Source organism: Pelecanus crispus, chromosome 2 (genome assembly GCF_030463565.1).
Source record: "Pelecanus crispus isolate bPelCri1 chromosome 2, bPelCri1.pri, whole genome shotgun sequence".
Classification (NCBI taxonomy): Eukaryota; Metazoa; Chordata; class Aves; order Pelecaniformes; family Pelecanidae; genus Pelecanus; species Pelecanus crispus.
The window spans coordinates 139,657,085-139,674,414 of record NC_134644.1 but is presented as its reverse complement, the minus strand read 5'-3'; the positions used below and the strand labels follow the sequence as shown (position 1 = coordinate 139,674,414).

Sequence of the window (17,330 nt, the reverse complement as noted above, 5' to 3'; positions counted from 1 at the left end):
AAAACCAAGATTATCCGCAGACTTGCGGCAGGCTAGCGCGGGAAGCAGAGCGCAGCGGCTCCCCAGGGGAGCCGTTCCTCACCCCAGGCCGCCGGCCTGAGCCCTGAGGGGCTGCTGCCGATCCCTAACCCGACCTTTCCCCGCCGGGAGACACCAGACGTGAGGGACAGCCCGGTGCAGTGCCTTCCACCGGCAAGGGCCGAAGCGGCGCCATCATGGTCGCCCTTAGGCCCAGGCCGCGCCGCTGCCCCCCCTCCCCGCGCATGCGCGGCCGCCGGCCGGCGGCCGCGCATGCGCGGGGAGGGGGGGGGGCGGTGCGCGGCGTTGCGTCTCCTGTGGGCCCGGGCCGGCGGCGCAGAGGGGAGGGGGAGGATCCATCATGGCGTCTATGCAGGTGAGGAGCCTGCGGCGAAGCCGGGGCAGCGCCGGGGCGTGGGGGTAGCGGTCGAGCGGTGGTAGTGTCCCGGAGCCGGGAGTGAGCCTTTCCCCCGGGCGTTGTGCGTGGTGGTGAGGCCCGGAGAGCGGTGCGGGAGGAGCCAGCGCTGGGGTAGCGGCTGAAGGGGTCGGTTGCGCGGCGGCTCTGGCGCAGCCGCGGGGGTAAGGGGGGCTGGCGGATGCTCGGAGGGGCCGTGGAGGGCAGGGGGAGGCAGGGTACCGGCGCCGGAATGGAGCTGAGACCCGCAGGGGCAGGCTGTGAGGGGCGAGGCCGGGCCCGGCTGCGGGGGGGGGGGGGGGGGGGGGAGCCGCCGGGCGGGGCAGGATGGCGGGCGGGGGAGGAGGCGGGAGGGCGTCGGGAGGCACCGGGCGCCGGGGGGGGGCGAGTTGCCTCGGGGAGAGGTTTGGCAGCGATGTCCCCTCTCCTCGGGGAGGGCGAAGGGATCCTTCTCCCCCTCGACAGGGCTTGAGGGGCCAACGGCTTCGCTGGCCGCCGTGGGAGGGGGCGGGCTCGCCCACCTCCGCCGGCGGTGTGGCCGCAGTGTAGCGGGGGGGGGGGGGGGGGGGGGTGTCAGGGAGACCCCCCCGGTGACACCGTAAGGACGGTGTCGAAGGATGTGACCCACAGCTCCATCTTCCCGGGCGTTTCTGGGGTTACGGCACTGTAATTCTTGGGCACAGCGGGGCTGACACAGACAAGTTTTGTCCCAAGCCGGGTGCCCGTGTTGCCCATGGGGTCCTTTTTCTTTCCATAAAATGAGATTTTAGTGTGGTGTTAGTCCTGTGGACAGATAATGTCTGGTTTTACTTGGTTGGATGGGGTTGCTGTAGGTACAGTAGCATGGAACACCCTGCTGCTTGACAGGTATTTCCAGCTGAATTATTTATTCATACCTTCTCTGAAGGAGTTCTTAAATAGTAGCTGCAGAAATTGCTCTGGAAGAATAGATCACTTTCACTGTGTGCTGCTCCGAGTGGGTGGTGATTTATTGAGACTGGGGCAGGAGGAAAGATCCCTGGGTTTTGTGGCAGTGGCCCTGTCTTTCCTTATTTCATCTGTAACTGCTCTGCTTTCCCTTGAATTTTTCACAGTTTTCCATTTCGGTTTTAGATCTGCATGGTCTCACACACCTGTTTTCTTTTTCAAACTGCTGTTTTCTTTTTCTTGTTTTCATTTTGGTCCAGTATAACTTGTATTTTTTGCCACTTGTAATGGAACAGCCAAGAAAGAGTGTACAAACTGAATTAAATTAGTTTAATTGTCCTGGTAGCCTGGATTTATCATAGCTAAAAAGAGTTAAGATGTCAAAGCATTGAACTTTATGGGGTAAAAATGCTGCTTTTGACATTTAAAAGCATAAAAAAAACCCCATGGTGTGTCCTTCTGAGTTATTGAAGTGAAACGGGATCAAGAACTTGAATGTACTGTACAGAATGTTCTTCATTTAGCAGTCGTTTAGACAGATAGTCTGATCTGCCTTCATTTTATCAGCTCTATCTGGCAAATGCGTTTTTGTAATCCTCTTCTTTTCATGTTCAGGCTTCCACAAGCATGACTGGAAAATAGAGGCAATAATTTATTAAGTAGTATCTTTTATAAAACTGTGTGAAAACTATAGGGAAATGACAGTTGTGAAACTTGGATGCACTCTCTGGGACTTCGTAAACCTATGCTATGTTGCTGTCTCTGGCCTAGTAAATGACCTACAGCTTGCCTCACCCTTGTTCCTGTTGCTCCCCCTGTAAAGGAGAAATAATGATTACAAATTAAATTAAGTTGTTTAGGATACATGAATGACAAATGTTGCCTAAAAGTAAGTTAAGTTATGTGTGGAGGTAGTACTCACTTCCTGAAAATACAGCTCTGGTAAGTCTAATGTTGTAATTGCTTTCATTTTAGAAATACCAGCTGTGAGATTACACCTTTTTTTTCTAATGGTGTTCTGTTGTCTTTTGATGAGAGATTCAAGGAAATTTATGGAGGGTTTTTTTGTCTATATGTTGCTAGTTGTATAATGTTCTCATTACTTTTTCCTGAGTTTAGTAAAATACTAATTTAGTAATGTAGTTTAGCAAATTGGAAAAAGAACTGTCTGCAAATGTTTTATTTATACTTCCTGTTTATTTAAAAAAAATTAATAAGTGAGCTGTAAAATTAGTAAGTTTCTCGATAGCAGACACCTTCCCAGGTGAGCAAGATTTCAAGGCTCTGAATTCTTCTATTAATTAACATTTAAATCTTCAATGCAAAAAATGTTTTACAAAGGAAGCTGTTGTATATAATTTTAAGTGGGTTTTGGTTCAGGATAATTTAATTTTTTATTATTAGTGCTAACATTTAATATGTAAGTTGCCTAATCAGAAAAAGGACGTATCCTTTTTATATTATGTACAATGTTTTTAAATACCCAGTGTTTAACTGAAATGTTTGTGCAACTCACTGCAGTCTCTAACTATACCAGTAGTCTATTGCTGTACCATTATGGCAGTATTATTTATATTTCTGATAAGAATGATGTAGTGGTACATTTAATTAAGTTTTAGTCACTTCTTAAACTGCCGTAATTTTATACAGCAATGTATAATGCCCTAGGTTAATTTTGTCTTATTTTTACAGATCCACTGAAGTTTCTCTGATTAACTTAAAGCTAGAGTTATGTAGCCTAAGTCAGCTACAAGGAAGGTTTTGAAACTGTAACAAACCATCTCTTTTTGCCAATGGCAATAAACATCAACCTGAAGAGTACTGTGGTTTTGTTTGATGCATAGTAACTTGTAAAACTTGCGAGTTTGAGCCTTTATGTATATAATTTAAATTTGTGATCTTTGTCTGTGTGGACATTCTTTAACAGTAGTTTTCTGTAATGCTTTTCTTCTAGAAGAATAGAAGCCAATGTTGACAAGATCCTGTGTTTTGTTTTCTAACCACTGTGTTGTCCAAAGTGGTGGCTAATTTGACAACTGCTAGATTGGTTTAAACCTGGTTTGCCTAACTTTAAGCAAATGATAATTTTTTTTTTCTTAAACAGCAAACAAACAAAAGCCCCAAACAAACCTTGAAGGAAAAGCAATTTTTTTCCCAGGATTTTTCCCAGAAAAAGCCCACGCTTGTGCAACTTTTACTGAAAAAAAACCCGAAATATTCTGAAGAGTTGTAAGTAGTGTAGAACAAGTGAATAGAATGGATTTGCTTTAGAAAATTTGGTATAGCATCTTTAGTAATCTGAAGTCTTAAAGCTACAGATAACATAAAAATGTGGTAAATACTGAAGAAATAATAAGCAATAAACAGTTGTTCTCAGAACAGCTGGAAACACAGAACTTTCATTAAGAATAGAAGAGCAGGTAAAAAATAGAACCAGGTAAGTTCAACTGAAAATGTACCGAAAATTTATCATTGCTGTACAAAGCATTAGGTAACTAATGCCTTTCCCTCAGCACACAGATATCAACTGTTTGCATCTTAAACTCAAAAGATTGGCTTTATCCATAATGCTGACGTTTTAATTAGTACTGTTTAATCTTTCTCCTCCTTTTATTTTTAATACCAGGTTACTTCAAACCCTGAATTATGACTGGACATATTTAAACAGCTTTCACAAACATCTATGGGAACAGTTTTAGGTTTGTGTTTTATCACCAAAATAACCTCTGGTCTTTCCTTTAAAGTTAGACACGTGAGATTTGTACACGTAGATATTTAAATCTGTTTAAATACAGAGCTAATGTAATTAATGACACAAACAGCTTTAGTAAAGTGTAGAGTGTTAGCCTTCACCATGCATTTGTGTTATCAGGATTTTTTTTTTTTTTTTTTTGCCCTTGAAAACTGACTGTTGGTGGGCTGCCATCAAAATGCATGCACACATCAAAATAAGAAGTGCTGCTTGAAAAGTCTGGTTACAGCCATAGAATTTTTTTTTCAAAATGTATGTCTAAACAGGCATTTAATAAAATAATTGTGCTAGGTGACAGTACAGAATTCATGTTAGCTTGAGATCACCAGGAACTTTTATCACAAAACAAGTAGCAATATAAAAGCTTCCCACAAGTTTCACCCCAGTGTTTTCAGCCAGTGGGGTAGAGGAGAAAAAGTATACAAGCCACTGAAATCTCAAGAAAAGTTGCATTGTAATTACGTTATAAGAAAATATTATGCTCTGGATATGCCAACTTTTGGTTAAACTTCCTCTGTTCTATTCTTTACCTGCTCTTCTTGTTTCAGTGGAAGTTCTGTATTTCCAGCTGTTCTCAGAACAATTGCTCATAACTTAACCTTTCTTCAATATTGGCAGCATTTTTATATAATAGTTTGGAAATAATTTTCTCTTTACTAATTTGACAGCTGTGTCCAGGAAAAAGTTCAGAACTTTAGTTCTAAACTATTTTTAACGTATCTTCAAAAAAAACCCCCAACAAACCCAACCTTAAGTGAGAAAAGCTTTCAGTCAACTGGAACTTCAACAATGTGTTCAGTACTATTAAACGTCACAGTACAGAATGCTATTTGTGTTATTTCAAATAAAATATTTAAAAAATAAAAAGACAATGAGTGTGTGCTGTAATTATATAACCAATTCTGGGATATAAACACAATGAAATTATTGGTAGTTAGTAACAACTTGAAATATTTAGTGGTGCCATTGGTGAGATACTGTTGAAGATAAAAATTTCAAGCATTTTTTTAAACTGAAAAAATGCAAGTACCATAATTGAGATCAGAATGAGTGGAGACTAAAAAGTGTTTTTCCTGTCCACTAAGGGGTTTTTAGTCCTTTATGTAACCTTCAGTTATCAGTCTGTACTGATATGTGGTATATTAGTTTTGGCATACAGCCATTCTACAATAAAATAAGATAAATGCAAAATTTATATTTATTTTACCAAGATGAGTTAGTTTAATCTTGGGGCTTTTTTAATAAACTTTTTGAGTGAGTTGAATATCAAGTGAAGCTTAAAATTTCTAGTCTTTGAGTCAGTAAAGATAAATAAACCCAAAGTTATGGCCTTAGGCCCTAAGGAGTCCCACTTGCTTGCTTTTGTATCTCCTTGCATAAACAGGGTTTTGGGAAACACTTTGCTGTGCAGCATCTGGACAATTTTTGAGCTAGAATGGAAGAATTTGCTTCTGAAAAAGAAAGCAGTAGTTGACACGTTTACTGAAACCAGTGTCCCTGAGCGTTACCAGCAGATCTTTCTTCCAAATAGACCAACCATATAGCTGAAATACAGAAAATCATGAATGCTTTCAACCTGTCCCATTGAACATTGATATCTCACGAATATGTGTATGATTTAAATCAAGAAAATAAGACCAGGCAGGTATTTATTGTAAAGAATAGTTATTCCAGTTCATTGTACATATTTTTTGCTCAGAGTTTGATTAGGCTTTTAGGCCTAGCTATTCAAGCTCTGAGAAGGGGAAAAGAGAAAACAATAGTTTTGCAAAAGCCAGGGGATGTTGTCTTGTTAAGCTGCTGTTTTGGAAAGCTCTGTGAGTTTGTAATTAATAATCTAAAGCAGCTTAGCTCAAACAGTGTGCGAAACTCAGTGATCAAGCGCATTCTTTAATTATTTGCTCAAATTCTACTGAGCTAAGACTTTCAGACTAAAGGATCTTCACTATATATTATACAGGTGTAGGCTGTACTGTTGAATACTCTCAGAGATTATGTGATTGAATTACCCCTATTAATATGAAAGAGAAGGCACAACCTCCTTTGAATTTACCCATAGTTATGGCTGTGTTCAGCAAATACAAATGTATTCGGTATAACGATCATGTCTCTTACATAGCCTTGGTTTACAACCAAGAGATGAGTTTTCAAGCAATTTACAGGCTAAAGTTCCCAATGGGGCATGGAGGGGAAGAGGATGATGAAGGTCTCTTACTCAGTACTTGGAGCCAAATGTTTTGTGCATCTTGCATGGTTTTGAAGTAGTGGACTGTGACAGAACTGTCAACTGTGGGTTGTGTTTTTGCCTTTTGAAGGGAGTAAGAGGTAATATTACGCATTCATTTACACCTGTTATAACTTCATTTGTTAAAAACAAAGTAAATAGGTTAAATTTTTTAAAATAAGAAGAGCCAGTAAGCAATATTTTGCGATAGCATGAAGGTCAGGTAACTGGTCTTCTGCCTGCTTTTCATAGTTAGGGCTTTCAAAAGGTATTCTAGAATCTCTGCTAGTCTTTGCAGGTTTTTTTTTTTGTTTTTTTTTTTGCTTTTCTTCTGAGGCAACCTGAATCATTAGATTCATCAGTGTGGTGTGGCAGGGGAAGAAGGGAAGGAACCCCATCATTTGCCTCCCTGGGAGCAGTATTAATGTGTTAGAAAAGAAACAACAGAAGTTAATGGTCGTAGAGCAGGAATTGCAAGACACCTTATTTTTGATAATTAATAATCTGATTGAGAATACTAACTATTCATTTTTTCATACACAGTATTAAAAAATAACTGTTCCTCCTTGGCTGAATACAAATACAAAGTTGTTTGTCATCTTTTTCATTCAACTTAGTTCAAAATACTCCTTGATAAGCCTCAAGAAAAAATCCTGTATATATGCCAATAAAGGTTGATAATACTTTATTAGACTATAGCAAATACTGTCTCTAAAAGTCTGCTGGAATAAAATGCTTCATAGATTTTGATGCTACTTGTTCACATAGATTTATTTATTTCTTCTGCATTAGAAATTGGCAGCTAGTAATGAGAAGGGACAAGGAAACTGAATGGATTGAGGTTTCCTAAGTTAGAAATTCTTTCCCAGTCATATTTAGGGATGCAGATTTGATGAGTATTTAAATCTTGTTACAGTTTGCAGCTTCCAACATTTTGCCCCTTTTCTTTCTGAAAGGCTTTTTGTCAGAATACAGCATTTTATCTTGGTTGTCAACCTTTGGAATGGTTTTTATAAGGCTAAGAAATTCCCCAGTAGACATATGATTGCCCTCATTGTTCAAACCCTTGCTATTATCTTAAATTCATTTCTTTAACTGAAGCAGTTCAAATAATGCCAGGTTCTTGTCCTTAAAAGATCAAATTATTTGTGTTTGACTTTTTAGTGCTGTGTGAGGCTTGTGCTGGGCATTGGTACATTTGAAGACTCCTCTTGGAAAGGAGATGACTTTTATTCTTCATTAGTGGATTTCACTTAATTTGCTTTAAAATGACAGGTTCATTGTAAAACATTCGATTATTGGGCAAAAAGCTTTTCACACTGTGGAGTACAGAGTGTTTTGTTTGTGTGTAGTTATTGGTTTATCTTTAATTATACTGTAGTTCTAATTTCAGGCTGATCTTGTCTCTTAGTGAGTTAAAGTCGAGCATATTATTCCCTTTAGAAGAGGACTGTATTGCTTTGACCTTCTAGTCAAATATTTTAGAATATCTTGGAGCATGTGAAGATAATATTCTGTTATCGAACTGAGAAATCAACAATCCTTCCCCCCACTCCGCCAATCCATAACTTAATGAAATTTTTAAATGCTCAGAAGAACAAAAGATTAGTGATGGAAACTTAATTTGTAAGTAGCTTGTTAAAAGATTCATGCATTGCTTGTTGGTTCCTTTAAAAAGAGAGAAATGTACAAAATGTCTGACATTTCAGACTTGAAGTATGGATTGGTCTGGGAAAATAATGTTAGAACTGGGTTGCCAGATGTTAACATGTTTTATTAGAAACAAGGAGGAGGAGACTAATCTGCTTCTGTGTTCTCAGTACAGATTGAAAACCTGATATTCAGCCAAAAATAGATAAAACTGAAAACCAATTCTCCAAATTCAAATCCTGGTATTATTTTTTTATGGACAGAGTGTTTGTTGAAGCTGTTTTGTTATGTGTCCTGCTGAAGCTTTAATTGGGCACATCCAGTCAATTATCTTTCTCTCCTCCTCTGGGCCTTGATTAAATCTTAACAAAAGAACTGTGATTAGGAAAAATTCACCCAGGATTGTGATAATCAAGTATCTGGATGGCTTGTGTGTTTGGGATTCTGGGCCAAATGATTTCACCTGAATAATGGGATATACTCCGCAGGGGCTTTCTTGAATGGCCTGATTGATTAGGAAACAAAGGATTTTTTAATTTGTAGGAACTGTCTCTTTCATCTTTTCTTTAGATTTTGTAAGTAGCAAGATAGACTGTAGCACGTAATTTTTCCTTAAATGTCACCAGTTTTAATCTCTACCTTGTTTCTCTTCTGTTTGAGAGCTTTTTGGTATTTAAAGTTAGGTTTCTAATTAGAGAGTTACATGCAACCAGTACCAGCAATACTTACACTGTTAAAAATGTTTTTTCTGTAGAGGAGTTTTGTTTGAAAATCAGGACTACCTACCCAGTGTTTAAAACTTCATATTCTGGATTCAAGATTCTTTTCAGTAAGAAATGTGTGAGTGGAAGAATCAAAATACTGAAAACAGAGTTGTTACTGGTCTTACTCTCTCAGGCTAGTAGGTTGTACTAGCAGACTAGTAACAGCTTTGCTTATGAAACAACATGGTGGTGGTGTAACAACACTGTTGTTGAGCCTGTTAACAACTCCTCCTGTTCTGGTAGAAGGTTACTGTTTACCTCCATTCAGTGAGGGAGCACTTGGGAAAAAATCTGTCTCCGGCATGCAAAAACTTCTTCAAAACAGAAAGGATGCTTTTTGTGAAACATTTTGTAACTTAAGTGGGGGAGGAGGTGACAGCCTGTAGCTCCTAAGTGAAATGTAAATTCTTTGCCAGGACTTCATGGGACTGACAGTGCTTTTGTGCTAACAGAGTTTATTGGGTATATATCAATCTTTGGATGTGGAAGAGAGTCATTAGCAGTTACTGAAGAAATATTGTTAGGTCTCCCTAGGGTACAGCAGCTTTACCAGCATAAAACAGAAGAGTGGAGCCCCTGTGGGATTAATTTTTAACTTTTAACTATTTATGAGTTAATTTTTCTTCCTCTTTGATCTCCAAGTCAGATTAAGGTTTGAGTTTACAATGTCTAGGAAGGCTCAGCCTTGGAAGCCTACTCCTTTCTTACATCATTGTAACAAAGAAAAAGGAATCTGAGTGCATGGAAATAGAAGGTTTCTAACAAACTTCAAGTGCAGATGTTTTGGACACCCATGCTTCCTGGTCTGTGAAGTTGCTGTTCCATCTTCAGTTTCTTCATTTCCTCGTGATACTGCCTAACTGAGGGTGGCTAGTAGGATCTCTACCACTCCAGGTGAAAAAACCATCACATTCCAGCTTAATCATCCATCACAGCTTGTGTTAGTGGTAAAAGGTGTGCTGATGGAACATTTCCTCTAGCAGAAGTGAAATGAACCTGTTTGCCCATTTTCTACTTTCTGCTCTACTGGTAGAGAAAAATAGCTTTTCTGCCACCTGTCTTCTACCAAACTCTTAACACTGCCCTTGATATATCCAGTCTTGTACTACATCTCCTTTTGGTTTAGTCAGCTCAGCTTTTCTCTCTCTTCCTTTCTCTCTCTCTCAAAAAAGAGAAGTCTCTAAAAAAGACTTTCAAGTCTATATTAAGGGTTGTTTGTAGGTAAAGTACTTGACTAAGATAGCTCATCATTTAGTTTACCCATTTAAGACATTGCACATTTCATGCAGCATTTCTTGAAACACCAAAAAGTGAAATATTCAAGAATTGCAAAGATAAGGCAGTTGAAGAAAGATCAATGCATATATTCAATTTTATTTTCTTTGTATCATTTACTTGTATAAAGTTTGTATTTTCAGCTCTAAGGAGATACATAATAAGCCAGGGCTATGGGCACACAGTCAAACTTGATTGAATTATGGTGTTAATATTTTACTGCTAATCAACAGAGCCAATGTAACAGTGTATGTATGCTTTGCCGACTCCAATTATGAAGTATAATACATTAACTGAAACAGTATTCATTGGCTATCTTAGTTGCTCTCAGTTATAGGTACCTAACTTGTACTTCGTAGTGACCCCTAAGGGTGCCTTACTTTTTCACTGTACACATGTTTTTGTTTGCATATGGCTCTGTTAAACTTTAACTCTCTAGGTTCCAGCTTTCCAAGGGAGGGGCAAAGCTGTTGTAAGAGTTCTGACAATGGGCTTAGAACTGGAAATAGACACTGGATATTATGATACTCCTTTTTAAAGGCATTGAGAAAGTTAATTCTCACATACATACAAGAGCTAGGTAAGTTTTTGTGGTGGGGGAGGAAAATATCTTTGACTGCACTGTTGCTTTGTGGGGGATTGTGGTTAAAGTCTGTCTACCTCTCTGTTCATGGGTATGATCCTTGTTTGTGGTAGAATCAGAACAAAGATCCCTGGTTTTGGGGAATGTGATGGTGATATTGTCATATATGCTTTAGGAATATAGGTTATTGCCTTTTGAGGTAGCTGACAGGGTCACCGAGACCAGTGAGATAATTTTCTATCTGTTAATAAACATTTATGTGATATATAATATCTAGCTGAGCTGTGCACAGTAACCAAACTATCTGATTCTAGGAGATGCATTCTGAAATACTCGTGTTGCCAACCTCTAAATCTCCTCCTGTCCTAAATTGCTATCCTCTCCCCCTTTAGATGTGTTCCATCTTTTTATATGCTTCCGCCCTGCCTTCTGCTACTTTGCATGATTCACCAGGAATCAACACAAGTGAGAATTCAGGTGTGGCATTTGAGATGTTACCACACCAGTTCCAGAGCTGGCCAAGTAAGATGTGTGCCAGTTTGGAGAAAGAAGAGTGTGTATTTTTGCATAGCAAAGGTGCTAGAAGCTATTGGCTTTGGAGGTATATTTAACTTGAACCATGACAGACAGTGAGTGCCATCTATCAGGATTGAAATGATACAGGTTGTTGTGAGCTGTCTGGGGAGCTGGTAGGAATTTTACTCCACTGACACCCAGTTGATTTTGTGTTCTTTGCTCCATGTGCTTTGAGAAGTGTTATGAGCTTGACACTTTAGGAAATCTGTGGAGGATAACTGAAGGGGTTGCACAAATCCTATTTGACAGAATTAGCAAAAGAATACAAGCCATTGCTATGTCAGTCATGTCTCAACTAGTTGAATAAACTTTCTTTTGGAACTGGTGTTTGGATCAGTGTTAAGCTGTGTTCTTTGATTTTATCCTTGAATCATCCTTTCCTGTAGAGGTAGGTGAATTAAGTAATCTTGGTTTCAAAGACTTCCATCTTTTTGAAAATAGTTATGTGAACTACTGGTTATGTCACTTGTCTTTGCCTTTTGCAGCTGGTTCTTCCTTTAATTGAAGGGCTGTGGTGTTATCCAGTCCTGGGTTTCTGATCTTCTTACTCCGCTGTTCTGTTTCCTTCTAGACAGTGAACCCATTGTTACTTACTAGTTTTGGTTTACTTGGAAGTTGCATTAAAAGAACGTTTAAGCATAAAATCCTCTCAAAAATAAGGAAAAGATCAAATTAAGATTTATTCCCCCTTTATGTAAATCACCCCATGATTGCAGTCTGTGTTTTCTCTCTCAGTCTCTTTAAATAGAAAGTGGACAAGCAGGAAGGGAGCTTCTACATGAAATCTTATGATGGATTAGCAGAAACATTAGAAAGATGGTCTTGTGATATGAAAAGAACAATACAGCAAGCACAGCTCCCAGGAGCCTATCAGTGTATAGAAAATGTCTGTTTGGAGGTTATTGTGGGAGTAAGTAGCTGCACTAGCTTGTATTTTGATGTAAAGGAGCTGGTTGAGAGGCTGAAAGCAACTTGAGTATGTGATAAAAAAAGGGTATTCTTGATTCATGGTAAGAAAAAAAGCAAAAGTAATAATGGTATTGACTTTAGATATGCATGTCTTAACATAGCTGGAGATCTGTAAATAAAGGAGGACTCCTGATAATTAAGACAGGTGAAGGGCTACAACTTTCTAGAAGAAAATACTAATTTACAATGGCAAGCTATGTCAATATGGAAAGAAATATAGGAAAAGTCAGTATGGCTACATTAGGAGCTATTTAGTGACTTGAAGATTGAAAAGGCTTTGTACAAACCAGAAAAGTGAAAGTAAGTATTTACTGCTAAAGCTCTATGTGAAAGAAAGGGACAAGCATACAAGAGTGAAATCTACCCACGGTGCATTGTTTTAAATTACCAGATTTGAAAAGCATTAAGAAAGGTTTTTCTAAATCACTAGAAAGATGAAGAAAGGGGTGAGCCTGTGAATAGAAAAAGGAAAACAAAGAATAGATGACACAGATACTTAAATTAACAACGAGGCAGTAAATCACACCAAACAAAAAGGACAGATTCAATACCTTTTAGGTATTGGAGATTATGTCAGTCACTAGGATTCAACTGTGTGGGTTGGTTTTGGGTGTGGGTTTTTTTTTTTTGTTCTAAGTGTTTAAGCAACTGAGTCTGAGCTCTTTGACAATTATTTTGAGTGAGTTTCCAGATGATAAATACTATTTTTATTCTTCTACTATCATGTGAAAGGGGGGCTTCTGGAAATCACTGGACCAGTCAGTCTCTGATACCTATATGATATAATAGACAATTAACTTGCAAGTACCTAGATAAAAAGTAGCCAAAATGGTTTTCTGAAGAAAAATCACATTGAACTAACATGATTTCCTCCTCTTACTGTACAGTAACTATTGTGAAAGAGAAGTAGTTGTATTCTGACTGTACAAATATTTTTGACTTGCGTTAGTGTGACATTTGAATAAGCACACAAGAAAAATGTAGTATAAATCAATGGATTTTTAAAATTTTTTTCTTATTAACTGCAAAGACCACTTCTCAAGGTATCACAGCTGTAGTTTGCTTGTAGTAAAATCACTCTTGTTTCAACTGGGTGTCTGATTGAGAGAGGGCGTTTGGTTGTCGAGCTGAGTGGACCTACCAAAGGGTATTTTGAGGGCAGTCTGCACTGGCTTTCATGCTTTCCGAAAGCAGCTTGGGTGATTGGGATGTAAGTGTTCTTAAAAAATACATGTGACAACAAGTGGACAAGGTTTAAAATCGAAAACGTGCAATTCAGTAGGGAAAGCTATGAAGTATTTAATAGGGTGAGGAGAGGGGAAAAGGGAGTCTAGTTTACAAATACGAACGAGTAGCAGGCTGACCAGTGCTGGTGTGGAAGAGACTCTGGGTTATGAGTGCAGACTGAATGTAAGTCAAAAGTATTCTGCTGCTATGAAGAAAAAACAAATCTCTGGGATATATTCACATAAGTGTAATGAAAAAAACATTCTTCTTTTATTTATATATATAAATATATACATATTTATAGAAATGCATGTATAAAAAAATACAAATTTAAGGAGCCAGCTGGAGACCAGTAAAATTTAAATGCTTAGAAAATGAGACTTGGAGAGGCGGAAGTTGAAAGAATTATGAGTTTTATTTGGAGAGAAGTAAGTTGAAATAAGTAAAAGAATACCCTTCTGTATCCATGAAGAGTAAAAGAAGTAATTTGACATAATTTATTCGACTCACCTAGATCTCTGACTGTCAAGAAAATTCTTCCAATTATAAAAGCAAGGGATAGGGTAATGTAGAAAATGTTAAAGGCTTTTAACTACAAGGATATTTTAAGAATCTTTGATCCATCCTTATGTTAGGAAGATGGAGAGGTAACTTCCCTGAGGTATCTTCAGGTCCTAAGTTTGTAAGAGTCTACAAATGAGAATTGTCTGAAAAGTGTTAATCCATTATACTTTGTCCTGCTGTGTATGTTGCTGCTCATTCTTAAGAATTTTGTGCCAGGAAAACAGGTTTTTGTATTCATGGCTGTCCAATACAAGGAAGGCTTTTCTCCCTCTGAAACTGTTCCTTTTCAAAAGGTTAATTTCAGAAACTTACAGTTGCAGCATGCCTTTTGTATGTAAAGTGTATGGGCTTGGTATATCAGAGTCATGTTTTTTTAAAAGTACATAACTGAACATATTTTTTTAATGAATCTTGAAACTAAGAATGCATGTTTCTGGATTTGTGCATGATATTACAGTAGTCTTTAGACTTAGTGTTACTCTGAGAAAAGTAATGTTCCTTGTAACCTCTTTGGTCAGCTAGTACAAATATTGTTAAACACCGAAGAGGAATTAATTTCAAGTTGTTGCATTTAAACTTTAGATATTTTCTGAATTACAGGGGTAATTAGGAGCTCAATTTCCTAATTAAACTGTATGAATCTGGCCTTCTAGGACTTCATTTAAGAGATTTATTTACATATTTTAAACTAGATCTGGCTCCTGATAATCCAGTTTTGTGTATTAATGAGGCACAACATAAGACAGATTATTTGTCTTATGGGAGACAGGAAGGGAAAAAAATAGTCCTTCATAATGTCTTTGGCGAGTGTCTTCCAAATTTTCTGAATATCCTTAGCTGCATATTGGGCTGTGTGTGCAAGCGTGTAGCCAGCAGCTCCAGGAAAGTGATTCTTACCCTTTCTCTGGTACTTGAGACCACATCTGGAGTACTGTCTTTAGGGAGTCCCAGTACAAGAGAGACGTTGATGTACTGGAGTGAGTCCAACAGATGGACACCAAGATGGTTAGGGGCTGAAATGCATGACGTATGAGGAGAGGCTGACTGGATTTCAGCCTTAAGAAGAGAAGGCAAAGGGAAGATTTTGCTGATGCGTACAACGACCTAATGGGAGGGTGATAGGGAAAATGGAGCCACAGTGGGAAGACAGGGGCAACAGACATAAATTGGAAGATGAGATATTCCAATAAGGTATAAAAGAAACATTTTATACCATGAGGGTATACAAACACTGGAATGCATTGACCAGAGAGGCTGATTTAAAGACAATTTTCTAAATATTAGTTAGTCCCTCTTGTAAAACAACTTTTCAGTATTTGAATGAATTCTGGTTAGTAGGCCATGATGCCTCCTACAGTTTTGTTATAGTTGCTATAGAGTACTCTTGAGAGTTTTCTGGAAAAGGTCTATAGGCAGCTATTTGTTAGTTTGTACAGAAATAATCAAGTTGACTCTTGATAGAACAAATGAAATTTTGAAAATGTCTGGTGAAAGCCTATTAAAGATACCCAGCTATGTTTGTCAGATAAGGTATGATTAACTTGTATGGCATGGTTAATGGAATAGTAGAGAGTTATAAAATAGATAGTATATTTTATTATTCCAGTTGGGAAAAAAACAAATAAGGGCTTGTATTCCCAAAAATATCACATCTTAAATGTGTATCAGTTGGTTCGGTAAAAGTAATTCTCGTTGTATAAGGACTTTGCCTTGCTTCTGTCTTTAGACAGTAGTGGCTAGAGTAATACTTATGAAATTTTAAAAGCATTTTTTTGCCCTTGAGCTGTCTAACACTTGAGTTATGAGTTCCTGTCATTATGGGGATGGAGAAATCTAGGAATTTGTTATGAAATGGTATTTTTGTCCTGTAATTTCAAGGGAGGTTATCCAAAATAGTCAGTATAGCTGGAAAGAGTAAAAATGAAAAGGATTCTGTTCCATCTCTAATAGCAGTCGCTGGTCTTCTGTCCTGATTGCCTGCAATTCGTTTGTGGGCTTTTTTTGGTGGTGGTCCTCCCCCCCCCGCCCCTTACCCTGAAGGGGAGCAATATTGAGATACATGAAATGCATCAGGGCTTAGTATGAGAACACAGCTTCAGATAGGCATAGGGTTAGGGTGGTTACAGTAAGGCTGAAGGCAGTAATGCCTTTTGGTGATACTTGGTTCTGTTTGGGACATTCCTCTGAATGAAAGAACAGGTCCAGAAGAGCTATGGGTTTCTCGACCTCTGGATCCCCTCCCTACCTTTCCAGTGTGGAGCTCTGCCTAGGAACTTCCTGTTAATCAGGACTGTACTGGAGTTTTCTATGCATAACAGGTAATCATAGTCAGGCTTTCTTTGTGGATTCCCTTATTTCAGTGATAAATTTCTTTGCTAAAGCTTGTTTTCATTTCATTACAACACCAGCAATGTTATAGGCTTGCTTTTTGGGGGACTTACTGAGTTTCTTTGGCTTAATAGATAACATTCATTTTCTACTGAATGTCCTCTTTTCAGCTTTATACGGGAGTGACGTGGATGTATTTTTTTTTAATTGATATTCTCATTGAGAGCTGCAAATACAGGTCAGACTGAACTTATGTTGATACTTGTTTGAACTGGGTAACTTAGAAATGATAATTTCCTTTTTGTCTTTAGAAATATGATTTTGTTTACTGTGATACTTGTGACCCAAAGTGTAAATAGTATCTCCTGTTATTTCTCGGGTGCATTTTTGGTTCTTAGTATATTTTGTATTGCAACTGATGAGAAGCAATGTGTTGTCTGTATGTATTATTTGCATTTAATGGACAGGCCTCCATGACAGTGTCAGCAAATGTTTAAGATCAGAGGAACAGAGCACTTCGTGGTACTCTGCTGATCAAGTATACATTTTAATTTTTTTTTTCCACTTGGGTTACTGTTTTTTTAGAAAGAACCATGAATATTATATGTGAGAACTGAAAAGCTGTGAAGCAGTTGGAGAGAATATTTTTGCACTGATGAGATGGATAAAAGAGTGACTGAGACTATATTAGACTGAAAAGGTGGTTGCTGGAGAAAAGAGCCAAAGGTCCAAACTTCAAATGAGATGATATTTTAAGTGTTGATAATCTAGAATTTTTGGTAGGATACAAACCAAACCAAATTTCCTCTTTTCAAATTACTGCGATCAGATACCAATAACTCAATGTGGCTAGTTTTAATTTAATTTTAAAATGGGTTTTTGGCTCTTTTTTATAAAGACAGGGTTGTATAGTTGGTCTACATGTATAAGTAAATGGATCTACTGAATTATTTGCTGTTGTTATATACATTTGTTCTTTACTATTTTTTACCTAAGGTTTCCAAATCTCCTCTTGAAGGGAAAGAGTTTGAACTTTCCCTTATTGTACAAGGTTCTAA

At 38.3% G+C, this 17,330-nt stretch overlaps 1 protein-coding gene across 1 annotated transcript in view; it reads left to right on the top strand.

The window, feature by feature from the left end:
- Positions 1-373: 373 nt before the first annotated feature.
- Positions 374-17,330, top strand: part of UBE2W (ubiquitin conjugating enzyme E2 W) — a 36,135-nt gene continuing 19,178 nt past the window's right edge. Inside the window, exon 1 of the mRNA XM_075705143.1 lies at positions 374-394. Coding sequence (XP_075561258.1) covers positions 380-394 — 15 coding nt within the window. The 5' untranslated portion in view covers positions 374-379. The remainder of the gene's footprint in view (positions 395-17,330) is intronic.